The sequence below is a fragment of the Anas acuta genome, chromosome 1 (assembly GCF_963932015.1).
Source record: "Anas acuta chromosome 1, bAnaAcu1.1, whole genome shotgun sequence".
Classification (NCBI taxonomy): Eukaryota; Metazoa; Chordata; class Aves; order Anseriformes; family Anatidae; genus Anas; species Anas acuta.
In genome coordinates, this window is record NC_088979.1 from 139,492,060 (window position 1) to 139,519,287 (window position 27,228).

At 39.5% G+C, this 27,228-nt stretch overlaps 1 protein-coding gene across 1 annotated transcript in view; it reads right to left on the minus strand.

Annotated features, from left to right (window-relative positions):
• Positions 1 to 27,228, minus strand: part of LOC137844078 (caldesmon-like) — a 190,756-nt gene that overhangs the window by 12,106 nt on the left and 151,422 nt on the right. The window contains 8 exon segments of the mRNA XM_068660045.1: positions 3,342 to 3,482; positions 5,335 to 5,524; positions 10,291 to 10,439; positions 15,302 to 15,382; positions 16,037 to 16,198; positions 16,201 to 16,461; positions 16,463 to 17,114; positions 18,799 to 18,945. Of these exon segments, the coding sequence (XP_068516146.1) occupies positions 3,342 to 3,482; positions 5,335 to 5,524; positions 10,291 to 10,439; positions 15,302 to 15,382; positions 16,037 to 16,198; positions 16,201 to 16,461; positions 16,463 to 17,114; positions 18,799 to 18,945 (1,783 nt within the window).

Below are 27,228 nucleotides of genomic sequence, written 5' to 3' on the forward strand. Positions count from 1 at the left end.
TAGACATGTTTGGTTTGCTGATTGTGCAAAAAAAAATGGTTGCTTATTAAAAATCCAGTTAAAGTGTAGGAGCCATAAATGCACTTCCTTCCATCTGTACATCCTCCAAGAACAGAAACTGAATGAAAGGAATGAGTTAATACACAGTTAAAGTCAATGACTTGGAAAACAAGCACCATCTAAATATTTCCAGTAACATTTGTTTCATGCATAGTTTTTAAATGATTCTTAGGAATTTTAAATTGTGTATTAGATATTAACAACAAAAAGTGCCTTAAACTGACGTAGTGAAAATTATTTTCAGAAAAATGAGGCCAAGGGAGACAGGGAAGAGGAAATATGTATGAAGACAGAAATCCCTTTATTATAATTTCAACTCATGCCTGACAGGTGGAAGAACCTGGTGAAAATCCGTTCTGAGTGGTAGCCCCTGGGAGTAAAGTGGCTTCTCCTGAGCCTCCCATGCTCTTTTGCTTCATTAAGTAAGCACAGTTAGGCTTTTTCCTGTTGTCAGCAGCATCTGTGCAGAGCAGGCCATTTTATGCCAGTTTACCTGGCAGACTAGGGTGCTGCTACAGCAGCAAAAAGGGGGAAAAACAAGCATTAACAATCCTGTCCTTACTCCTTTGTTTTCCATCTGCCACAAGAGCAGCTCATCTCCTAGAAAGCACTGATTGCATGTAGTCTAATTCTTTCCAGTCAGTGCTCCAGTTCTCCAGTATTAAGCAATACTGAGATAGGAAAAGATAGGTCTTCAAGGAAAAAGTAAAAATAAAAATCTCAAGCCCTGAAAAGTCCTGCTTCAGTCTTAGCTGTCAGCATCACCTTGTGGGGAGTGCTGGTTGCCACATCAGCCCATGTTTCCCTGGAGATGTCTGCAGCAAAAGCAGGAGATAACCTGCCCCTGGCCACCTGTTGTTGCTTCCTCCCTTCAGTACCTAACTGCTTTTGCATTTCTGTAGTGGGGGAGCTCACCCCCACCAACAGAGGAGAATCAGTACCAAAATACCCTGTTTACTCCTGATTAAATTTAGGAGCAGTTGCTCAAGATGTAATGATCACTCCTTCCCAAATAAAACATGAGTAATGAAACTGTCTAAAAGGCAAAACCAATAAAGACTGGGCAGAAAATCTCATTCTTTCATTGTAGTACCATTTGTGCAAACTAAACTAGGGAGAGCAAGAGGTAGAATGGGATGGGAGAGCATGCTTTGCCAGACTGATTTAGGAGAAGACAATGTGCACATGCATCGTATGGTCTTTTAATACTGAACCTCCTTTTTTCATCATCAGTTCCAACTCTCCACTGACAATGGAGTATTTATATTTCTCACACGATTCATGACATATCTAACTAGATAATACATTCATCAAGGAAGAAAATATGTGCCAGATGCTTTACCAGTCAAAAGATAACTTGGTCACTGTATGATAGCCTAATGAGAGAAATGTATACCAAACAGGCTAGGCCAACATGAGAATTCTGTCCAAACAAAAGGTAACAATAGATACCGTCTTCTAAATGCTCAAAGTTGGCATCAGGTTTTTAAAACTAGATTATTGCCTTCTCAGCTACTGACCACAGAAGGCCAAGAAACTTTTTAGGGCATGAAGTTTTGACAGCATTATATGTATGCTCTAGCTGCCCACAGACACCAGACCGAAATATCTACAGTACCACCAATTTCTCAGAGAGAGAGACTGAGAGAAAAGGGAAAAAATATGTACAGAGTTGCATAGATTAGTTTTTGTAACAAAAAAAAACTTCTACTTAACAAGTCATAAAACCAGCAGCAATTATCATCATAAAAAATCGGACCTCAAATGCTTAACAACATTTGGAAAATTCCAGCTTTCCTCTAAAAATACACTTAGTAGCATCAGCCCAAAAGCTCTCTGAAACCTATTAACCTCCTGCCAAATCCACTGTTTTGTCCCGCTCTCCCCAAAATTATGATCTATATCTTGCTATTATGCATGCTCAAGTATAATTTCCTTTCTTATGAGTCATCTGTGAACTACAGCTCCAAGTGTATGTCATAAAAGGCATCTCAACAGACAGAAGGAAGAAAAAGAAGCCCTCTCAGGAGGACTAGGAAGAAGCTGTACAATTACACTATCCATTCTTGACATAATGTTTAGCAACCAAAATAGCAAGACCAGGTTTATCTAACAGGTGGGAGTTGGGAAGCAACTTGGCAATCTTTGTTTACAGCTGTATGTATTCTGTCCTCGAATTTCATGTTCAGATGTGCCTGAGGAGTCAAACCCAAGTCTAGCCAAAAGCATTTGGCCACTGTATTACCTGGAACAGGACCCAGAGCAGTATAGGGTTGAAGCTCAAAGAGCAATCTGTATGAGCAGAAATGTCATTCTGTCCAAATGCAGCTTGTCACCCATGACACACACTTCTTAATCCCATGGAGATACCCTTCATGACCCAACATAAACTCCTACCTGACAATGTCCTGACTGGTTCTTTTTCTTTCTAGTGCCCACTAAGTGGTATTTTTTGGATTCTTACCTGACTAATGCCTCACAAGGAAAAAAGGAAAAGATGGGTGAATATGATTAACAGATCTGTAGTTTTAGCTTGAGTTGAGGAAGTGACTAGACTAAATATCAAAACAGAATTCCTAATAATTTCAGAGAGGCCAAGATTTCTTTTCCATGCCGAAAGGTCATTAATTGATTTATCTGACATCCAAAATAATATAGGCCTCAGAAGACCAGTTAGAAATTCCTGCAGCAAGAGAAGGTGTTTTGTTGTTGTTGATGTTTTTAATATCAAGTAAGAAAATAAAATCCATCCCAGTGTTTCTAGATGTTGTTTTGGAGGGTTTAGACATAAGCTAGAACTACCATATGGGACAATTTCAATTAATGATGATTAGGTTGAATATGCTTAAAGATAAAGTAATTTGGCAAGGAAGAAAGTAATTGTGGAAGAAGACAGTGGCATTGTGAAAGAAGAGAATGTTCTATGTGTGATCTTTTCTGCTCCAGTTCACAAAGCAGTCCTATAATAAATTAACATTGAAAATCAGCACAGTAATGCAACTCTAAGTATCCTTCCTCTTGAAGGTAAAGAATCTTTTTGGACATTCTTGACCAACAACAGGTAACTGCCATGATAGACTATTTTAAAAAGGGTCTCTAATGTTGAGTCATCCGAATGAATGAAGTCTTTCAGCTGAAGGTTTTAGGCAAAGGCCTATTTCAGAACATTGGCCCAGGTCTGATATCAAGTATTTATGCAATGCTTCAGTGTTTAGCAATTGGTTTGAACTGCAGCTCCTATTACTTTTTCTGTACTATATAGAAGTTAGTGGGGAGGTTACCTTGAGAGATGAACCTTTAGGACTGAAGCATTTAAATGGTTTCTTTTCTTCAGATACACCATCTTCTGGCATCTTTTGACGTTTCTCAGCAGCTTCAGCCCTTCTCCTTTCAATTTCTTCCTTCATCCTCCTCTTTTCCTCCTAAACAAATAATAAAGGTTATTTCTTCTTTCAGAAACTACATCACCATTACAGGGCTTTGTAGTCCTGCAAAAATTTAGCACACTTTCTAAGAACAGGTATTTATGCTAGCCAGGGAATTATGCTAGTTCAGGGACTTGTATGAAAGCTTATATCAGAAAGACATTCTGATGTCAATTCATCGTATTATTAAATAAGTGAGGAAGACAGCTATTCCGTTACTTTAGTCTCTCCTCACAGGGAAGTCACCAGCCTTATTGTCATGTAGTGTTGCTTAAAGAGAGAATAAAGCTCATTTATAAAAATGCTGTTTCATTATGAACTGGATTTCAGAAGCCTAATATCATTTTTTGTAGTTGTACACACATTTAAAAACATTTTGGAAGAACACATAGATGTGCTCTGAGTATTGATGCAAACAGGTTTACAAGAGAACCAGTCAATCAAACAGATTGCACAGATTCCAGTTTGTCTAAACAGATGCAAGAAACATAAACTCCCATAGTCTCATTTGGTTTCCCAGATTCAGTTTCTCTGTACCCTCATGTGTCACCTTTGTATTGTACTTCTCTCCATCTGCTCTGACACATGTGCCAAGGTTAATACTTCACATGGAAAATTCAACAGATGCCCCAAAAGTGAAGAGGAAGTGCTTATAATTTTCCCTCCAGAGACATAACTTGAGTTTTTACTTCATAAGCTACAAGTCAAACCAGAAGCCCTCCAAGTACAACCACTGTGTGTGCTGGTTAGCAAGGTCTGTTATACAGCAAGTCACTGGGCAATCTCAGCATCTATTGAATTGTACTATAAAGAGCATACCATATTAAAGCAATTGGCATTCATCTGCTAATGCTATTATTATTCTTCCACCATTTGTTTTCCAAACATGTAAGATTCCTAAATGATGCACCAGAGATTTGAAAATCTATTTATAGAGTCCCTTGGCAGAGGAAGCATAAGCGAACAGATGTACTTGGGTACTTGATATTTAAATAGACAAGAATATCTTCCTAATGAGATCTTGCCCATCATAACTATATATAACATCAGCATTCCAGCTCATCTACAGGAGACAAATTTTTGCCATGCACTTTGTAATTCAAGTTGTGCCACATCAAAAGGACTGCAAATAAACTAAGAAGTCTGTGGCTATAACGCTGCCTCCAGAATCTCGCATACCCAAGATAAGAAAGTTACAACTGCTGTAGATGACATCCTGGCTCGTGAAGACGTTACTACAGCTTTGTCTTTTCTCAGACAGAGACAAGAACTGCAGTTTTTCTTGGTGCCCTGCATGTTTTACCTCAGGTTCTCACAAGAATACCTCTGTGACGTGGTCATGTTTGATATCAAACATGGCATACTTGCAGTTAAATCTGAAGGGTAAATGGGGCAATTTTAATGTTGGTACCATATCTGAAATAACTGCAACAGACCATGTCCTGACACATGACCAGAAGAGCACACGATACAAATAGAGCTCCCAGACAGGGACACCTGAAGCAAATGTACAACCTGAAGCAAAGTCATGGCAGCAAATTCCCACACAGTACTCCAACAATATCACATCCAAGAAAGAGAAGCCCACTTTAGGCTGCAGGTTTGGGTTTAGTGTTGCCTTCCTTGTTGTACACTCCATCGTCACCTATGTGCAAGTCTCCTATGGCCTCCTTCTGCCCTTTTGTTAAATACAAACACATTCTCATCCAGCCCCAATGACCTCTTTGCCAAAAGGTGCCTGTACGGACACTGCTGTAAAGAGTTACCATCTAATCCATGGCTGATTTAAGCAAAGTAGTAACAATAAGGGATTAAAACCGGAGATCAATATGTCTTACTTTACACTTACCTCCTCTCTGGCCTTTCTCTCAATTTCTTCCTGCTTCTTCTTCTGCTCCTCTTCCTCCAGCATTTTCCGGCGCTCCTCCCGCCTTTTCTTCAGTTCGTCCAGCTCCACAGCTGCCTCCTGCTTTCCAGCCTCTACCTGGGACCCTGCCTTTGCTTCCTCAGCATTCGCAGTTCCCTTCAAGTTGGAGCGGCTGGGAAAGAAATGAAAGGCAAGTTAATGCACCACAGGTTTTCCCTTCCTAGCCAGAGCCATCCTCCTGCCCCACATTCACCAGCAATATGAGGATACTGCCTCTCAAGATCTTTTGCTCCTTGTAAACTACACTGAACACAAAGCATTTTTGTTGGGAGCTAAGTAGGCTGGGATACTTGGAGGAACACCTCTCCTATCTGCTGCCAGAGAGGAAGCAGTCTCATGTACTTGTAAAGCAGGGACTGTACCACTGTAGCTGAGAATGCAGGCCACCTCCAGTTTTATCACAACTCAGCTAATGAGCTTGAAATATTTAACATCTCATGTAACTTTAGCAAGACATATCTTATCAGTATCTCCATGGTATACAGTAAACCACTGAAGTTTCACATCTCTGCCTTGCAGTTTTTGTACAGAAGAAGCACTTCCAAAAAGTATACTGTACTTTATGCAGAAAACAAAGCAATGGAAAACCATAACTAATTCCTTTCTGCTGGTTTTAAGTGAGACAAATTTACATATAAAAAAATAATAATAATAAAATTAAAAAAAAAGAGCAAAGATACTCTCCTATATTCTGTGTTATAAAATATGCATAACCCTTTGCTTTCTAAGGCAAATATTTTATATAATCCCTTTAGAAAAGGACAAGTATCTTTGGGAACAGAACCAGTTACTTCACTTGAGGAACACAGAAGGAAACAAGAGTGGTGAGATTCCTACAGTTTCAACAGTTTTAAAAACTGTTAGGTCCCTACCTAATCTAAAGCACCTATCACTTGGACTCAGCAAGCTTGTACGAATATAAAGGTTCATCTTTTGCTGAAAGTTTCCAGGGAAGGTATGACTTTAATTACGGAACTGGCAATAATTTATTAATGATGACCCCTTCCACAGAAGAAAAACAGAAGTTTTCCAGTCAGCTCTAATACAAGAGACAGACAGAAAGAATACAAGGAAAAAAAAAAAAAAACTATTTGTATAGGCAAAGTGCATACTTTCAACAGAGTCAGATAGTATCACCTAGTTAAACAATTACCACAACAGTGTTTAGTCAAATGTCTGCTCCCTGAGCATGTTTAGTATTACCGCTGACAAGGAGATAGGTAACACAGAGGTATCAGTGTGCTATTGACAAGGGACAGAAAAGGAATGTACTTACTGATTTTTTAAAGAACTTTCTGCTCTGTTCTGTTGACATTTAGAAAAGCTGGATATTAATGACTTCATTAATTGAGCCAGAGTGTTGCAGAATTTAATGTCATGAGACAGTATAAATCAAGTGTTCCAACAAAAATAATAACTGTTAGCGATGATGAGATTAGAGATGACAACATGAATAACAAATATGATATAAATTTGCAGTCTGGTGAATAACACCCAGTCCTGTAAATGTACTCTTCATTCAGACGGATCCTTCATCTACATAGGGTTAACCATCTAGAACAGGTTATCGAATCAGAGCTGAATTATCTGTAGTTTCAATATTGCAGTAGGATCTGCTAACACAGCTTACCCTGCCCCCACATGGTCTTACTGACTGGGATGAAACTCAGCTGCAGCAGGGTAGAGTGCATGGTTTTTGAATTGTATTATAAAAAAACAATGCCAGCATAACCAAACTGACCCTGGGATGTGAATCTCACCTGTTGGAATTCATCTGTGAAAGTTCAACACCAAAGTAGTAAGACCTGACATTTATTTTGCAATGTGTTTATTTGGTTTTAGGAAGTCTTTTCTATATATAACATCAAAAAGTAATGAAAAAACAAAAAACAACAAAAAAAAAAAAAAAACACACAAAAACAAAAAAAGCTCCCAGATATCTGTGAATTTATGTATCCCTAAGACACTTTCATACTTGATTTTCTAATCTAGAGTTTTAGGTACATAGCACATATTTCCCTAACATCACCTGACCACAATCCTTTTTTTTTTTTTTTTTTTTCCTCTAGGTCCTATTCCTGAATGTGTTTTTGCAGTGCAATTACTTAACCCAGGAAAGTAGAACCAGAAGGTTACCTTCCACCATAAGAGTCATGTTGTTGTGAGGGGTCACTGATAGGGGCTTGCATCAGATAGTGACACCTATTTAAAGAGAGGAACCCTTGTGCTTTTTTAATATAAAACATATATACAAATAACTAAAACATTGTGAGAAAACATTGGAAGCTTTATTTGAAATTTCACTTAGACTATTCAAAAACAAAGCAAGGATCAAAACTTGAGGTTTGAGGTAAACTTTTGGGTGTTCACCCTGAAATACCTCTGATTTAGTTCACAGAGGTCACAAGAATCCAGAACAACCCATGAACCCCATAGGGCACCAAGTATTTCTAAAGATCCAATTCATTTATCCTGTGCAGCCCACAATAAATCCATTTTTTCTAAGGCTTTCCTGCTTCATTGTAGGCTTGCAACCTCTGTAACAAACATCCCAGGAAACTCATTAATTAATTATTTATTTATTTGTTTATTTATTTATTGCTCTTGCCCTCTAAACTCAGTGTTGTCAGCCCAGCCAGATCTACAAAATAGTGAAAGAGGTCACCTTTGATAGGTATAATGATATCACTGGCAAGGGCAAATGCTCAGCACTCAAAATTAAGAGAGCTAAGAACATACCAGTTACTCCGATTCTCTTAATAAATAACTGCTCTGTTTTATATCAGTATATGAGAAAGGTTAGTCCTTACTGACTTCAGTGCAGATGGCCTCAAAGAAATCAACAAGTACTCTCAACCTTCAACTCATAAAAGCCAAAAGTAGAATCTAGTCTTAATTTTATTTTTTTTCTTTGGAGACCTCAGGTGACTGTTTTGTCCTTCTTACAGTGAAGATCATTTAAGTTTCTAGCTCATTTTATTCTCATGCAGCACACAGGACTTCCCCTACTGGCTCCGCATAATCTGAAATAGGAAACAATAAGCTGGCAGTAATTCTCTGTATTTTCCTCCAGCTCCCCAAATCCTCTGTTTTCAACAGATTCTGGGAATCTCCATTCCCTATTGTCAAGATTGAGAAATTAGCATTGAGATGCTGGGTGGAGGAATAGTTTCATAAGTACCTCTTTGGTGCTAAGAAATGAAATTGGTTGCCAGCTTTCAGACAAGGAGGAAAAGGGAAGTAGTGGTTTGTGGGAGCCAAAAATGTCAGAACAATGTGAAGAACGTGTTACTTCATATTTAGGACTTTTCCAGTCCTGCATGAAAATGGGGAGAAAGGTAGGTGGGAGGGGAGATGGGAAAGAGAAACTGTAAAATATATGTATTTTTTTTTCAGTAATTTTCTGGCTGACATGGACAAACGAGACGCAGATAAGATTTTTCTTTAGCCTTCACTACCCTATTTTATTCTCAATCCTCACCATTGAGAGTTAGCCAAGTTACATGCTTCCTAATGAGTATCTGATGTGTTCATGTAAAAACAAGAAGACAGTTCCAAAGAAAGCCTTAGGTTAGACACACTTCTTCACACATTTTGGAAAGAGTGGAAAAAAAAACAGGAGAAGAAAAAATGAGTGGAAATACAGATCTACATGTTGCCACTAAGTCCTGTCTCCCACAGGAAGTGAACCAAATGAAAACACAACAAAAATATTTTTAGAAAACCGTTCTCATGTTATTGATGATATGACCCAAGTCATGATGCAGGACAGTTCTAAGCAAGGCCCATTTCCTGCTATCCCATCTCCATGCTGCCTGACTCCCTCTGTCTTTTGGCCTTAGGTCAGGGTGTCTCCAGGGCCTTATGAACTGCATTTTATTTTGAGAAAGTTTGGTTTTCCCGGAAGAATCACAAGGGGAATGCTGAGATATAACAGCAAAACCCATCTGACCTACATGGATTTCTAAGCATGCCTGGAGATTTTAACCTTTTCTTTGCCTGTGCCAATGTAAAAGAGAAAGAGAAGTGCAGAAGGAAAAAAAAAAGTTTTCTAACCAACTCATGTTCCTCTGCTAGAAGGAAGAATTTGTGCTCTGTTTCATTTATTCCCTTCCTTTTAGCAGGCAGAATCCCTTTTTAATAAACTTCCTTAGCAATTTGTTACCTTCACTGAATTTCCCAATACAGCCACAAGGCCAGTGTTTCTTTCAAAAGAAAAAAAAATATATATATAACAATGCAACTTTTAAAAAGACAAGTATATGTGTGTATATATATATATATATATATATATAGGCTAGGAGAGGTTTTCATCTAACTGAAAACTCACTTTTGTAGATAAGCCACTAATTTGAAGGTTTGCCTTGAAATCAAGAGAGAAGTTCTATCAAGAGTTACCAATTGAATTGTGCTTCGTACTGATATGCAGTCTGATTAAAAGCAGAGGTATAATTGGAAAATGAGTTATTTAAGGTTGAGATCTGATTAAAAATATTAGACACTACAAAATCTGGAAAAATCTGGTCATTACTGGACTCTGTGCAGATATTAGAATGAAATTCTAATCGAAAGTCCCTCAAGGAAGGAAAATTCCAGCAGAGAAAAATAGCTGCTCATCTCTACTGAGGGTGCAAGGTACTGTTTATATCTGCTTTCTGTACCTTGTTTTGTCACTGTAACAAAGGGATGGCAGTCCATTAGAAAACAGGCCAACAACCTTAATTCAAACCTAACCACCCAGTGAACACCAGAGCTTCCACTCATGATGCCAGTGTAAGTCTTCTCCACAGCTGCCACAAGGCCATTAAAGAGAGACCCCTGAGAAGGCCCCCTGCTTTGTTCTAGCATAAACAAGCCCCATGCTCACTTGGAACTTACCCAAAAGCATTCTCAGTAGATTTAAGTTTGGGGGAAGTGAGTTCACGTTCTCCATTCTGTGCTTTTTGTTCAGGAACTCCCTTTTTACGATCCCAGACACTTTTCATTTCCTCCTTGGGTGCTTTTTCTTTATCCTTGTCATCTTTTACCTGCTCAGGAGATACCGTAAATCATAGGGGGGGGGAGGGAGAGAAGTCACAGTGAGTCATTATAAATAACAGTCAAGGAATACAAATTTCTTGGTATTAACCAAGTGATTTACTAATCTTAGAGATTAACTAAGTAACTGTCTTCACAATGCATATGTGCTTTACGGAAGAAGTAGTCTGCAAAGCTCAAAAATGTGATCATCCATCACCCTGCCTGCCTGACCTGAATTCAAGATGAAAACATCTAAAATCATCAGTCTTCTGTGAAAGTTTGTTGCATCTGTGGGACTTTGCTACCACATCACTTCTTTCTACAATTGCACCTTCCTCAGGCATCCCAATCCTCCCCCCTTCCACTGCAGCCTATGACGAACCTGAGCTGCAAACCCTCTGGGACTAGGACTGTTGTTATGTTCTTGGTACAAGGTTTAGAGCATTGAAGCAACAGAATAGTTTGTAACCTTCACCAATTGCCAACTTTGCTGGATAAGGTAAGTTCATGCTATTTGGATATATGCAGATCATTCTGCAGCACAGCAAGGGTGTGCTACCAGAACAGACCTAGCATTTCCAGTGTCACAGCAGGTGGATACTTTAATACCACAACTATAATGACAAACATACAAAGCAATCTTTTAGAAGAGTAAAAGTTACTCTGACAAAAAGCATAGTCCTACCAGGGACTAGTTATTGATAGCTAGTTATCAGACACTATCAGTGAATATCTAATCCTATGAAGAAGCACAGGTTTTCTCTGGAAACACTAAGGCAAAAATTCCCCCCATCCTTACAAAGATTTGCCATATATTTTTTAACGAGAAATCAAGTATATTTAGAGCATGGATTTCACTCTCCAGTATCCCTCTGTAGTTGTGGGCTTGAAGTATTTTATCAATACCAGAGACAGACTGATCCTAGCATGCTGAGTCATGGCTGGATGCTGATATGGACTGATTTAAGTACTTTGTCCTCAGGCAGAATTATTCCCACTAAGAAAATGAATTGGACTAGCAGCCTAAATAAACTTTCAACAGAAGCAGAGGAAAACAAAAATCCCCAAAATCTTTTTTTTTTTTTTTTTTCCCAGCTGTACCATATTGCATGAAGTGGGCAAGCAAGAAAATCATAATAATAATCTTCTGTTACTTGAAAGCTTGTCACCATCCCATTTGCTATCTTAAATATCTTAAATAAAATAAAATAATTCCCATAACCATAACAGTCCTATCTGCAACACAGCAGCTTTGAGCAGCTTTTGAGTTCCAAACTGCACCTAGAGATAAAAGCCAACAGCAGGCAATGCGGAGGTGGCACACACCACAAGTCAGTGCTGGGTGGTCATACTACTCAAGCAAGTTTGACACCAGGGAGTGATGCTGGACACAAGGCACAGAGACGCTTGCTCTATCCCAAGAGCAGGCAGCAGCAGTGCAGACATTCCCCACGTGCTCCTGCCAACGAGATCTAGCTACGTCCTGGCAGCCCTGCCCTGATGACAAGAGGGGAGTTCAGTTTCCATGGCCGTGCATTCTTTGGCTGTGATGCCGTGACTGCTAGCAAATAAGGCCATTATTGCTAGTTGCCTCATGGAATGTCTTTCTGTTTTCTAGGAGCTGTGCTGAGACAACCAGTGCTATTCATTGAGTCTAATGAATGCCGCTGGACAGTAATATCTTTTGGGCGCTCCCAAATCTGGGCAAGATTCTAGCCAGTGACATGGTAAAAAATAAAAAAAATAAATAAAAATAAATAAATAAATAAATCTCTGCTGTCTGTTGGCAATCTCTTAAACCTTCAGTCCCAGACAGGGTGATATGGAGACCCACGATGTTGATTGTTGTTAAGATTTCAAATGCCAGGATGTCTGTGTTGGGATTTTGAGAGCATAGGATTTCCTTTGCTGAGATTTTCATCAAGACCTTTCTAAGTCTCATTAAAAAGCCAATCTTCCAGCTGCCTGATGTATTGAAGTCCACTGGGGAAGGTCATATCTCTTACATCTTAATTGAAATTGCTGAGAAAACTAATATTAAAACAATATAGTTTAAAAATTAATAGGTTAAGAAACATCATTTCAGAAGGCAGTAGGATTTATGGTAATATGTGTGCATTTGAGAAAACCATTACTGCAGCTTGGCTTCTTTATTCAAAAAGATAATAAAACAAGATATAACACAAACATTTCACAGCTTTCATGTCCAATACTTTTCCTACTAATTTTAATGCCAAAACTGTGACTGATTAGCAAAGAAATGGAATCCATTATGTCCCATTCCAGAGGAAGGCAACAGGAAAATTATTTTCTCTTGTATCAGTGCTTCCCTGAATTACAGATGAGTTCAGCTCCCACTGAATTTAGTGAAAAGGACTACTCTGATTACAGATGGAGTGGATGGGTGGCATTACATGAACTGAACACAGTTTGCACTGTCTCTCAAATCTTGACCCTCAAGTAAAAACAGAACCTGGCCAAAAGCACGTTTAGCTAATTTCAACATAATTTATTTATACTTCAATCTTTCTCCATGCTACTTCTTTCCTGTTAGGCTTATATATTTATATATGAGAGTCAAGTTTTCTAAATCTAGGACTTGAACACTCTCAGAAAACACTGAATCAGTTACTGAGGTTGGGGCCATTTGGCAAATTTTATTCCTTGCTTGGGCTCAGTTTCTTGGTGACTTAAAAGCTGTGGGCATCTGGGTCTAGGGCATCCATTTAGAGCCAACGACTATACCCAAATACCATGAGAAAAGCAACCATTGCGGTACGTCTAGCCAAACTGGAAGCAGGAAATACCAGAAGTCTCACATCATGAGAAAGCTTGTTCTTATGAACTTTCCAGGCCAGTTTTGAGAACCCAAAATTGTGGGGCAGTTCAGAGAAGGAGACAGATTTTGTTTGCTAATTTGATCAAAACCTGAGCTTTGAGGACCAGCTTTTTTGGTCACATTAAGAAAGGATATGTACTTGTGTTGCACAATTGCGGAAGCAAATCTGGTTAAGTATTCCTTCAGCATCTTGTTCACAATACTAAGAGGATAATGCTATCCTCTCAACTCCATATACATGTCTAAAATAGCCTCACTGAATTTATACATTCTTGCACGGGGGGAAGAAGTGGAGATACGAGCCTGACCTTGACTTTGTTTGGAGTCTGAGACTGTCATTTTTAATTCAAGAGCCAAGAAGCAACAACCGAGGTTTTCAAACCTGAGCAGAACATATTGAATGTTCAGCTTGATACACGTGTAAAAGTTTAACCTTTCAGTGGATGCATATTCAGCATTGCACCAAAAGTGGTACTCTCTCAAACTGTCTCACCTTGATCATCCAAAAGGTACTAATATCACAAGTTACTTTCAAAAATTTCCTGGAAGAATCCAGCCTTGTAGGCATGGCTGAAAAGGATGACGGAAACACCACGGAGTGCTGATCAAGCTCCACACAAACATAAGCAGGATGACTGTGTCTCAAGTACTCCTCACACCCCAAATCAATATTTGCGGTCAAACATTTACAGCCCCACTTTTTACATTTACTTGGAATATTCAATGATTGTGTGCAACAGTGAATATTACAAGCTGATTTCCATCATATGAACAGCTTTTAATATAATCCATCCCTTATTTTCTGCACAGTTCCTTCCTCTGGTTTCACAATCAGGGTAATCAGGTACAGTGACTATTTCATTTTTTTAAAGCATTATTTTGACGTATCTCCTAGGCTTCATTTAACTCTTTCCCTTTCTAGACTAAGTTATTTTAGTATTGCCAGTCTCTCTCCCTGTTCATTTTGAAACCAATCTTTTAACCATCTTCACACACTTTATTTGCTTTTTCCTGTACCTTACTAAAAATATGCGCAGTCAACTCAGGTAACTGGACAGAAAACCTTGTTACATGATTTGCCCTCACCTCTCTCTGAGGGTAAGCTAAGCTTCTGCAGCCATGTTCTGAATTAATCAAGCTGCCTTCCTACAACTAAGGACACTGGACCAGACTCTCTGTAGCCCTCAACACTTCAAGGCAGCTGCACTGGCAACAAGCTGCCTGTTACTAATTCTCTGTGCTGTGGCTCGCTTTAAGCCACGTGGAGCTGGCTGAACCTAAACGGGTGCAAACCTGCAAGAAGATGACTAGTCCCAAGGTCTGGCCAGGATCAGGGGCCATTTTGATACCTGCTACATTGACCCAAAAGCTCAGGTGCTGCATAAAATGGAACTTGGCTCCCTGTTTGCCAGCTGTAACCTGAAGAGTAAATGGTTCCCAAATCTTATTTACTTACCATACAGTAAAACACCATGGCACCAGCTCCTGTGTTTACAGTGGAAATGCAATGCAGTAAATTTTGTAGAATTTCTCTTTAAAAACAAAAGAAGAATCTTGGGTATGCACAGTTTATATCACGGGACATTGCAGTTTGGGGGAAAATCATTAGTTAAGACATTCAGGTGGCCAAAGGGCCTAGATTATTGTTATTGTTATGGTAAGAGCAGGTCTCAGTCATAGGGGAAAAGTTCACAGTAAAGTGGGAGGAAACCAGGGAAGGATGATTAGTTGAAAAATTCATCCCTAAGGTGCAAACCATCCTTGTATTATTGCCTGACCTGAGTTTACTGAGTATTTGTTCTAAGACAAACAGGTCTTGGTTGTAAGGCCTAAAGAACAAAACACTTAAGCATATACTTAATGTTAAGCACCATAAGTAGCTTCATCCCTATTTATTTCAGCAGGATTACCCATGTTCTTGAAGTAAGGCACGTTTAAGTACTTTGTTGAACAAACAACTTTCAGTTATAGGTTCCTTATTTATTTTCTTAAGTTTCCCTACAACATCTAAATCAGTGGTTTATAAGTTACCTGATCTTTTTTGAAGGCAGGTTGAAGCTTCTCTGGTAACTTTTCCTTTTTAGCTTCCACTTTAGCCTCTTTGTCTTCCTCCTTTGTTTGTAGGTTTTTAATATTTTTTGTAAGTAAGATATGAAAACACCATTCTATGAGCATCTGTTTGCAGTTTTGTTTCTCCACACCGTGTTCACGTACCAAACCTGTGTGCAGCCATGTCTTTCATATGTTGCTGTGCCCACATCTCCAAGTGCAGCTGTGCTCCCTCTACCCTCTCCAAATCCTTCCATTCCCCCATCTGGGCTTTCTCCCTTGTGCAGCATCATGCTCACATGTCCCAGCACAGAACCCCTTATTGTGATTGCATTTAACACACGTGGTTCCTCACACAGTTTACCAGGTGCTCATAATATTTTGTGTCAACTTGTGTTTGCCTCAATTTCATGTGTTACTGCAGCAGGCCAGCTTACAGCAGTTGAGAAAAAAAGGCAGCAAAAAAAAATAAAAATGCAGAACTCTGAACATGCAAGGTGTGCTCTGAACAATGGAGTGAGGACGGGCATGTCATGCCACTTCATTATTGATAAGCAGAAACAAGGAATTTTAGTTTAAAAAACAGACAGCATGGGTATTAGTTGTTTAAATGCAGAAACAGATCTGTGAGGAAATTCCAATTCAATCTTTTTGTTCTTGCATTACATTTCTCACAAACAACAGGTGTCTTATTTTGGTGCAAAATGTTTACTGTACCTGTTTTTTTAGGAAAGCTGCTTGAGGTTTTTCCTCTTGTACTTTCTTCTCTTTTACCTGCTTATCTTCTATTTTCTTTTCTTCCATCTTTTGCTTTTCCTTTAATTTTTCTGCTTCTAGCTTAGCCTTTTCTTCAGCTGCCCTCTTTTCCTCTTTCTGCCTTAGCCCTCTTCCCTTTCCTCAGCTGCTTTCCTCTCCTCTTCTGCCTTAGCCCTCTCCCTTTCCTCAGCTGCTTTCCTCTCCTCTTCTGCCTTAAGCCCTTTCTCTTTCCTCAGCTGCTTTTCTCATCCTCTTCTGCTTTAGCCCTCTTCCCTTTCCTCAGCTGCTTTCCTCTCCTCTTCTGCCTTAGCCCTTTCTCTTTCCTCAGCCGCTTTCCTTTCCTCTTCTGCCTTAGCCCTCTCTCTTTCCTCAGCTGCTCTCTTTTCCCTCCTCTGCTTTCTGCTTTTCTTCAGCTGCCTTCTTTTCTTCTTCTGCTTTTAACCTCTCCCTTTCTTCTGCCTCGAGTTTCTCCCTTTCTTCCTCAGCCTTTTCCTTCTCTTTATCTACAGCATCCGTTGTACTCTGCTCCCCTTCCTGCACAGCATTCATATCATTTTCTGCTTTGTGTTCCTCTGCATTTACAGCTAGAGTTTTTGTTTCTACTACCTCTTCTTTATCTGTGGATTTTGCCACATCTACCTGATTTTCCTCTATGGGTACCTCCTTTGGTTTGTCCTCCTGTGCCTCCTCCTTGTCTTTTTCTTCTTTTTTTTCATCTTCTTCCCCATCTTGCCTCCAGTTGTTCCTTTGGTATGACTTGGTAACCGTTTCTGTTTCCTCAGTCTCATAGCGTCCTCGGCGCGTTTCAGCCTTTTCCTCTTTCCCTGTGGTCTCATTTTCTTCCACATTGTTTACTTCTCTCCTGCTGGGCACTGACAAGCTCCCATCTGTGATCGTTGGGTCAAATTCCTTTTGACGTTCCAGGGCTTCCTGTAGACGTTTTTGGCGTCTCTCCTCGCGTCTTGCCAGTCTCTCCAACAATGCAGCTTCGTCATCTGCTCCCCTTGTGGTTGCACGTTTGGTTTCATCTTCTGCCACACTACATAAAAGTGACAACTTCTCATTAAAAAAGCTTTCTAACAATGTATGCTTAGCTGTTTCTTAAAAATAAATAAATAAATAAAAATAAAAAAGCTTGCTGTAACATCATTCCATGGTTTGAAAACACAACAGGTTTCATAATTCAAAATTTAGCCAAATGGTTCCAGGGATTAATTTTGGCATTTCTACATGTATAGGAATGTGGTGTTTCACAATGTCAGAGCCTGGAAAGGTTCCCTTCCAGGCGAGCTCCAACAGCCGCTGAAGTCCCCAGGAGTTTTACTGACCTCAGTAAGCACTAGACCGGGCCATGATGCTTGGAACAGCAGAAATACAAACAGCTCTGAAAAATCATCCTCCCACTCTGCACCTTGCAGCAGAATACTTGAAAGACCTCAGCTAGTTTTAAGGCCCTCTTCAGCTTGGCTGAGGGCATACTTGAGAATTCCTTGTCTTATGCCCAGAGACAAATTTTTAAGATGCTACACAAGTAAGTGATACCTTCTGACTTCAGTGACCTTCTCTAGCAACAAGAAGGTGGCTACCCCTGTTTGGCAACAAAATCCCCAAACACAGTCCATAAGGGGATAACCTGGCAATTTAGGGTGCAGCATGGTTGTGATTGCCTACACAGAGACATGAATCTGATAGAAAATTGAGTGAGCATAGCTCCTAATTTAAGACATGCTGTTCAACACCTATAGGTATCAGAACTGGATCTCACTCTCAGCCTCTGGAGGTTTTTTGACTCCTCTAAAATTCAGATGCTTAATTTTACTACATGCAATTTTGCTCTCTCTTTCTCACTGTATTTTTGCTTGTTTGTTTGCTTTATACTAGAAAGATATTTAACCTGCAATCAGAAATGTTGCCATTTACTTATCTATATCATTTTTCCTTGTATTTAATAGAATGCTACTTGAGCTCAGCATCTGTTAGTTTGCTATCACAAATTATATTTCTGGTCTCTTCTGTCAACTGCATGATGGCTACTGGAAATCTGGATATATCATTTGTGATTATGTGAAACTGAACAGAAAATGGAATATTTGAAAACATTAAATATGAATATGTGAATATGTAAAAATAGACGTGAATACATGAAAATGGACAGAGTGGAAGACCAGCACTGCCCTCTCAGCTTGTGAGAAGTGATGCCTCACAGCTTTTCTGTTGTTTACAGCTGCAGTGCCAGATGAGGGTTGGTGTTTAGTGCTTACACACAGAATCTCACAGGCATATTTCTGTCACAGCTTAAGGCCTAGGTGTCTACCATATGCCTTTTTGCCAGTGAGAGCATGGCCCCTATAAGCAGGACCATACACTTTCTTGTCTGTTCATCTAGTGTTAAGACAAAAGAAGTACTATGAGGAGGTCTGTGGGGCAGCAGGATGCACTGGAGGGGTTTCCGTCACTAAGCTGCGACTGTGTTACCCCATAGACAGCCTGAAGACACTCTGGGAATGGGTGATGAGTATGGCCTCAAACCTAGCCTCAGTGATGCTCCCACCCCACTGTGTTGACACAGCCAGTGGCACTCCTCACAGCATTAGGTCCTTCTCAAAGCAAAGATGGCCAAACCTGGTGCTTAAAATTGAAGTAGCATGGCTGACCCTTTCAAAATACGTCCCTCCTCCAAACAAAAAGTACAGCTGACTCATCAGTAAACATCAAACATTTACCTGTTCTGAGCATTAACTTCTGATTTCTCTGTTACATCCCCTGACAGATCTCCTTCTTCCTTTTGCCGCAGCCTCTCCTGTCGAGCCCGTCGGCGACGTTCTCTGGCAGCTTCTTCATCATCATCATCATTTCTCTGGTAGGACAGCCTGCCACAAAGCATTAAGAAGAGAGAAATGAAGAGGCTGTCGCATGGAGGACAGTATAACTGAAAATGAGAAAAAGCAGCTGACCACAGCACAGTAAGCAGGACCGCAGTGGCTGCTCCATGCAGTGTTTAGAAAATAGGCTGTCAAGTTGAGATGCATCATTTCAAAATTTGGTCCTGTTTTCTTTTCTAAAAATGAAAATGACAAAATGGTAGTAGTGAAGGTAGCAGCCACACCACACTGTCCGTTTGCTCCTAGAAAAAAACAAGACCATAAAACCCCAGCTCAGTAGCTAAGCAGACATCCTGCTGGACTGCATTAGGATCCTGCCAGAATGCACAAAACAACGCTTGACCAGACTATTGCTCAAGCCCACATAACTGAAATTGGACTTAGCTAAGCAGCTTTTCATTAGCCCCCTCTTAATATAGCTCACTTTAAATGTTGACAGCACTCTAGATCCGAAAGACTGGAAAGTGGGGAAACGCAAGTATGACGACGGCTCTCAGTGCTTGGTTCTGAGTGCCAAACATCTGACACCTACAAAACTTTTGTGATCCCAGAGCCCTGCCAGGCCAAATCATACAAGATCTCTGCTGTGATGAAAGCCTACAGCTGAGAACCCATTGTGTTCATCTAACCCAACAGATGATTACAATTAGTTTCATCCTACTTGAAAAAGAAAGCAAGACATTACAATCCTAATAATCCTGCAGCCCATTCAAATCTTTGCTGAGGTGCATTATTACTGCGTGAGATAAAGCAAAAGGCCTGCATTCCTGTTATCTCTTTGTATAAGGAAAGAGAAATAGGAAGCTAAAGTGCCAAACCCTATCAGGGCATTCATTCACTTTGCTGCCAGCAGTGGTCTGAGATAAGTGATGGTTAAAAAATTGCCCTTTCTTTTGTAGTCATCCATTTAAGCTAGCTGTATAGCAATGCACATACAGAAAAAAATAGCTCTGCACAGAGTCAAAACAAGCACAGCTAAAGCTTGTGATTCAAAGAATACTTTAATATTAAAAGTAAATGAAAACATTTGATTTAGTCATGATTCAGACTCTTTAGGTCCAAGCCTTTCCAATTGCCTTGTGCTGGTACCACTTTTCCTTTGCTGAGAGAAGTATAAATTCAGCAGAGATTCAATTAATCTATTTTTGCTTTAAACATTAAAAATGAAAGTTAAAACCTCAGCATGACCAAGCCACTTGCCCCTTGAACAGCATCTTCATTCTGTGCAATTTTTCTTGGCCTTAGCACACTGGAGGATTTCATTTTTTATTTTGATGCTGCACTTCAAAAGCTTGTAACTTCTCTGTACAAAAGAGCTCCTCTTAAAGAAGGTGAAAACCATGAGCAGCATGCCGATGAAGGATCACAGTAGTGGGAATGGGAAGAAAGGGAGGAGAAGAATTAAGAGACGAAGCTGGGAAGGCAAGGAAAAATGCTTTCTGTCATTTGTAAGCAATTTAAAGGGGGGGTCAACATTTCATTAAGGTCTAGAACAGAAAGCACATACAATATAATAATAAACCAATGAGGTCTTTAATTTTCAGAGGAAAGAGATTCTGGAATAAAGCTGCATTGGCAAAGTGACCACAGAAGGACCATTCGTTAGCAACACGTTCTGGCTACAAGAAGCCTATCATCTTTTTAGCTCTGAACTGCAAATATAAGGGCATAGGACCTTTGCTCCTAGCTTGTGGCAGCTGGATAATGGCCATAGCTGAATCAATTCCCAGTGTGTATAGCTCAGGCACTGTCTTTGCAGTAAGACCACAACAGGACGAAGTAGTTTATCCTACTCTCTGCTCCCACACAGAACCCTCCTAGACAGCAAGGAGAACAACCGCTTTTAAAGGCCTCTTTAAAATGCCTTTTTGAAACCACCAGTTCCTCAGAAAACTAAAAAAGGAAAGAAAAGACACTCTAAGCAAAAAACTCCCACCAAATGGTACCCATTAAATAAGTCAAATGAAAGCAGATATGTATTTCCTGTCTTTGGACACATCACATAGATCATCTGTTAAGAAAGCTGGCAATCCCTCTGAATATCCTTTTAAGTACATATGCTGCCTCATGGCATATCACAGTATTTCCCTACAGCAAGCAAGTATGCCAGATATAAACTCCACCCATGAGGATGACCTTAAGCAGTCAATTCTGTTCACCAGCATCAATGCATGAAGCATCTTCAATAACCTGGAAACAGTGATATCAACAACTAGTAGCAAGGTTTTATAGATCTGTATCATACTTTCTCTAAAATTATGTCAAAACCACTTCCCACACTACATCTCTGGGCTGTTTTGCTTGCCTCAGAAATGCAAGCTTTGCTAGAGTGGACCTGAGGAGCCACCACAGACTGACAGTAAAAGAAGCTGAAAGTGCAGGCTGAGGTTGGTATGTTAATTAACAGGCTACTGAGCATGCTGTGAGCAAACTGGTAACATGAGCATTTCTGAAGAGATTCAGCATAGTCACCTTAACTGCCACAGACTTTGCATGAGAAAGTCAGTCACAGGAAAGATGGTGCAAGTTAGACAACTGCCATTTCTGCTCATGATAACACACTCTTCTGATGATGTTCTCAGGTCATTCATCCTAACTCAGCTGGCACATCACTCTCTTTTCCTTAATTATCTAAGCAGCATTCTCCTCCTCTGCAGCTTAGGGTGTCAAGCTAATTTCACACAGAAAGTAAAACGAGACACAGGTAGGCATGCAAATTCATGTACCCTCCACTATACATTCTAGATCAAAATAAGACTGAGGCTCCCTCTCCTAACTGTTATTGCTCTCACTAAATTCACATCACATGCAAAATCAATATGGGAGTTCTTCCACCTGTCTACATCTTTTGGCATTCTTTAGAGTAAGAATAAACAAGAAACTACAAAAATGACACTTCAGCGCTATACATCAGACAAATGGAAATCCATGCTGGCTTGCGGTGCTTCTCCTCCACCTTTGAAGAACAGCCTTGCTGCCCAGCATGCATGCACACCCCACAACTAAATTAAACTAACCTTGCTTCCATTTTTCACCTTCTGCATAACTGTTCAAAGCCTTTGCAGGCAAGCTTCTCTCTACGGTGAGCTGTTCCAGCTATCCCAGGCAATGAGAGCACAGTATGATCCCAAAGAGGCTGAAAGAGCCTTCTGATATATGACACCTCTTATTAAATATTCAGATGAAGATGACTACACCTTGTTACCAAAGATAAATTGCTTTAAATGACAATTAAATGGAAAAGAAAAAATAGCTGCATCTTCTGTTACCCCTCTATGCTTCTGACATGAGAAGAGGCAGTGTAACCTGCAGGCATTATTGATAAGCCAGTCTGGTAAAGCAGTAGTGCCAAGTCTATTGTACTTCACATGCAGCACAACTCAGGTGCAGGAGACTGAGCAACACATCTATGTGCAACATTTCCCACCATGTTAGGTAAGGATAACTACAGACATTTTGCCCTGTTGAGGGGGCAAGAAAATTGCAAACATGTTGAAGTCAACAGCAAATGTTCTGAGTATTTCAGTAAGTCCAAAACATTACCCTCAAACTGAATGTGGGGACCCTACAGCCTACAGCAGCAAGTAATTTTACTGGATTAGAAGAGTATGCAATGAGGCCATCTGCCTCAGATGTTGCTCAGAGAGATTCGGACACTCTGAATTTTACGTCAAGCACTGAATTTAGATAAAGATATAACCTAGTGAGAAACTTGGTAATAGCTGGGATGATTATGGGGCTTAAACCATTTTATACAATCCATATTCATCTGGTTTCCACTTGAAACCACAGTTCAGCTCAAACATTATCTGAAGCACGTTGGTTTTAGAATTTCTTGCCAGTAGTACTACATTATTGTTATTGTCTGAATTATGACAGCATTGAAATTTCCTGATCGAGCCCAAAAGCTTGCTATAGTAGGCATTTTATAAAGATAGGGAAAGATCTGGTCCCCGTTCTAAGCAATGTGTTTACTGACAGAAGAAAAACTTAAGGCATTGTAACACTACCCTGCCCTCAATTAGTCATAAGCTAAATCTGATGAATCTTTTTCATTTTTCATAATGATGTGAAAAAAATAATAATAAAAAATAATTTAAGTTGGATCTCAAACTACTGTCCTCTCTCTCCCTTGTGCAAAAAACACCTTGCATTCACAGAACCGGCTGCCAACACATCCCTTAGTTAGAGGCAACTGTACCTATTCAACAAGCTCTTTCCTACATACCTTTGTTACTTGGAAGCCTTTATGGGTTCCACTGTACAGATACAGATATGGGTTCAGATATGTACAGATATGGGTTCCACTACAGATAAATTTTCTCTGTTGTCCAGCCCAAACTGACCTATTTCTGAGAGCTTCACCCTTCATTACCTAACACCACAGAAGCTGAAATGACATCTTTATACTTGTATATCTCCTAATTGATGGCAGAGGGAGTACATCAGTAAAATGTCCTTGATGACAAATTTCACTGCCAGACACAGTCTATACAAGCTGCATTTGTTTGCCTTCTGCACTCTTAGAAACCCTATATGTTTACTCATTCTATTCCTAAAAGGATGGGTGGGGTGAGAGGGAAAGGATGGGCTCCATTATAAAACCCACTGGAGAGTGCTCGTTGAGTCACAATCAATATTTGGTCAAGTTTTATTCATGATTGCATGTTTTTATTTTTTTTATTGTTCACTTAATTTGTGTTACGATAGGCACACTTCAAAATGTGAAAATAAACAAGTGATCAATCTTCACCTCCAAAATACAACAAATGCATATGCTTTCAGAGCATTACATCTCTGTCAAGCTTTGCATGTCAAATGTCAGCTGTATTTCATTCAAGTCGCATCTAAAAATGTGGTGCATGGGGAGAAGGAGGGGGGGGCAGAACTGTGGAGAAAACTATTTCTTCTAATCATTCCTCCATAATTCAAGGACAGCTGCCAGTATTCTGCTCAGACCTGCTCAAGAAGATTCATTTTTATGATGGAACAAGCAGAATTTCAGTCCAAAATGCTCATGTTTCAAAAAGATGTAGTGAGTGAAAACAGGGGATTATGATGGAGACATGCAGACATGCCACCACAGTTCTCAGTCCAATGCTGTGCATGAACGCTGTTATTAACACCCATATTTTTCACATATTTCTCGATTTGACATGCACAATTTTTTCACATTGAATGTAGAAGAGACAAATGAATAAAATTAAGCAATGGCTGGAAATTAAACCCAGACAAATTAAAACTGGAAATTAAGCATATGTTTTTAACAGTGAAGTTGATTAAATATACAAGAAATGGTGGAATATCCATCTTAAAATGAATGCCTTTTTGGACATTATACTACAGTAAAATACCAATTCTTGGGCTCATTACAGACACAGCTTGGTAAATTTCCATTTTCTGTTACGTATGGAAAATCAGACTAGATGATACTGTGGCTCCTGCTGGACTGGACTGTCTTCCATTTACAGAAAGTATGTGACTTCTCATTCAGTTCACAATTCATCTCTGTCTCACAAATAATTTTACTCTTTTCACCCACACATTCTCCAGAACTACACAGCCAGTACTACTGACTTGGCAAATTATCCAGAGAACATAGCCACACGGTTCTTTGTGAAAAGCAGATTGGCACACCTTTCAGTGTAGTCCCTTCTCATTTACATCATTTTCATACTATGGTGTTCTATCATCCTTTCTTATTTTTCATAGCTCCAAAGGATTATCATTATTATTACTATTTTATGCTGGGTAACCACCTGTTCTGTAGGTAATGAGAAGGATGTTCTTTCTGCTGAATCTGGCATCCTTAATTTCCTATCATACCTTTAGAAGCCTCCCTTCTCTTACTTTAAACCCTGATCTAAAATACCTAGAACACAGAATAATGTATACTTCAACAAATACAATTTTTCTTAATCTGTGCAAAATCTTCAGATCATTTATGTTGGTTAGGGAGCTGACTGTGAGATTGTTACTTTGTTTGCCTGAAAAAAGAGCTAAATATGGGAAAGAAATGGTCTTCTGAAAGGTCCAATTTCCATATACTCTTCTTTACAGTTTCTCTCATCTTGATGTATTTGACACTTAGTTTTGCTCACGGGTAAGGAAAGAGTAGGTGCACTGCTCCCTTTAACAGTCTGATTCTTAAAAAAAATAACTAGAAAGCAACCCCCATGGAAGAAAAATGCATAAAAAGTGATATGTAACCAAAAACAACCAGTGAAAATGACTCCATATTGATGAGAAAAATACTTGGTTTTTACCAAGTAATTCATGACAAAAGTAGCCAGGGAACTTATTTCATTGCTGAAGATGGCATTGAAGCCTTTAGCACAGATCCTGGCTTCACAGACTACTGGGTTCTGACAAAAATGTGCATTCCGGTTCAGTAGCAGCCCAGAATTTTCAATGCCCTGTCTCATTTCTTGCAGCCTTCTGTTTGTGATAAGAGTGCTGCTTTGGATTCAGATTCAGTCACTAAAACCTGAGCCTTGTAGCTTTGAGCCAGTCTATAATATCACTACATGGTTCTGCACAAAGGCAGAATGACTCATGCACGCGCCTATTTCTTTTTTTCCTCATGGCTGAAAGCTGATGATCTGTTTCATAATATGAAATGCAAGCAGATTCTCCAACCACATCCAAATAACTCTGGTAAATCGCCTGTGAGTACCTCAGCATAAATTGCATGCAGGGCTGCTAACATGAAGGGTAAAAACCTTCAGCTACTGAAACAATGTCAAATTTGCCTCCAACATATATTATATTTAGATAAAAGCGCTTGCTGGAAATGTCCCAGGGAAAAGCAAGTAATTCTCTCAATATGTGAAGTCTGTAATACTTTGCAGTTATACTTCATCCACGATAGATTTGACATTGACCAGTCAGTAAGCAGTCCAGTGTATTTAATCTGTTTTAATTCAGAATTTTCACATGAAAAGAAATATAAGTAAATAAATAAATAAGCAGATGAGTAGAAAATAGTAATTGGCCAAGCTCCTTCTAGCTGATAGCTATTGCTTTTTACTGTTTTTCTTGAAGTTTAGTGGAACTCACCCAGAAACCCATCTCCTGGTAGATGACAAACACACAAAGAAGTGTACAAAACAAGTTTACTTTTTCAGATTAAAAAAAAAAAAAAAAAAAGAGAGAGAGAGAGAGAGAGAGAAACACAGTTGCTGTTCATACCACTGTGGATGGTGTGCTATTTGTCAACTTTATAGCAAATTGCTTTCTGCTTGCTGCCACCACCTCCAGTTTCTAGTGCTTTATTGCATATAAAATTCAAAATCATTTATGCCACATCCTTACCCAGTAATATGTCAGGCATCTGACTGTTGAGGATAATGGGCATTTTGCCTAGCTGAGGCATAAGAAAGAACTTACAGGACTCACCCCAGAATATACAATCCACAATTGCTACAAAGCCAAATCATAAATTTTCTTTCTTGTGGTTTTGGGCCCCAGTACTCAATAAGGCTTTCAAGGCACTTTTATACCTCAAATTGCTAGCTTGCTGAATGTATACACAGTTCAGATCCAACTCCTCCTCTTTTGTATTTCATTGCATACAAAACCCTAACTGATGTGATTGAGAGGTTTACTCAAGACAGAAGGAATTAAAAGTGAAGAAAGACATCAAGATTTGTAACTTTAAAAAGATCCCCTACATATTGGGAATTATGGTCTTTCCAGAAAATATGTAAGAGGTTCGAGGAATGAAACCAACATTTTCTTATGTCACCTTTAGACAAACTGATGCCTCCAATGTGTCATGCTCAAACTACAAAGTTCTGTGTTTCCTCAAAGAATCGTTTGAATCCATTCAAAATTCATGGTATCATCTGTAATATCTATCAGAGATCTCCAAAAGAAGGCAAGGAAAAGAAATACAGCACAGGGAGGAATTCTGCACACAAAGGATATACTTCGATGGGGTAAGCTAAAGGATAAAGAGGGGTTAAAATGCAATAAATTCAGCTTATTTGTTAGACTGATGTAAGTATCTTCTAGTTGAATTGAGCAATTGGGTTTCTTAGACTTTGGATTTGGGTGCAATAGCAACTCCTGCATTTCTCGTGTCAGGCTTTTTACAGGATTCTAGTGTTTCTTCCTAATGGTTGAATTCTGAGGGTAGCAATGGCATGAAGCATGCCTTCCAGAAAGCCCTGTCTGTAAGCACCACCTTGGCTAGGTGAATTAAAATCCAGTTTACAGAGGATGTTGCTCAGAGTACTGGCTGTCTCCACCCTAGTGTAGCTCCAGTAG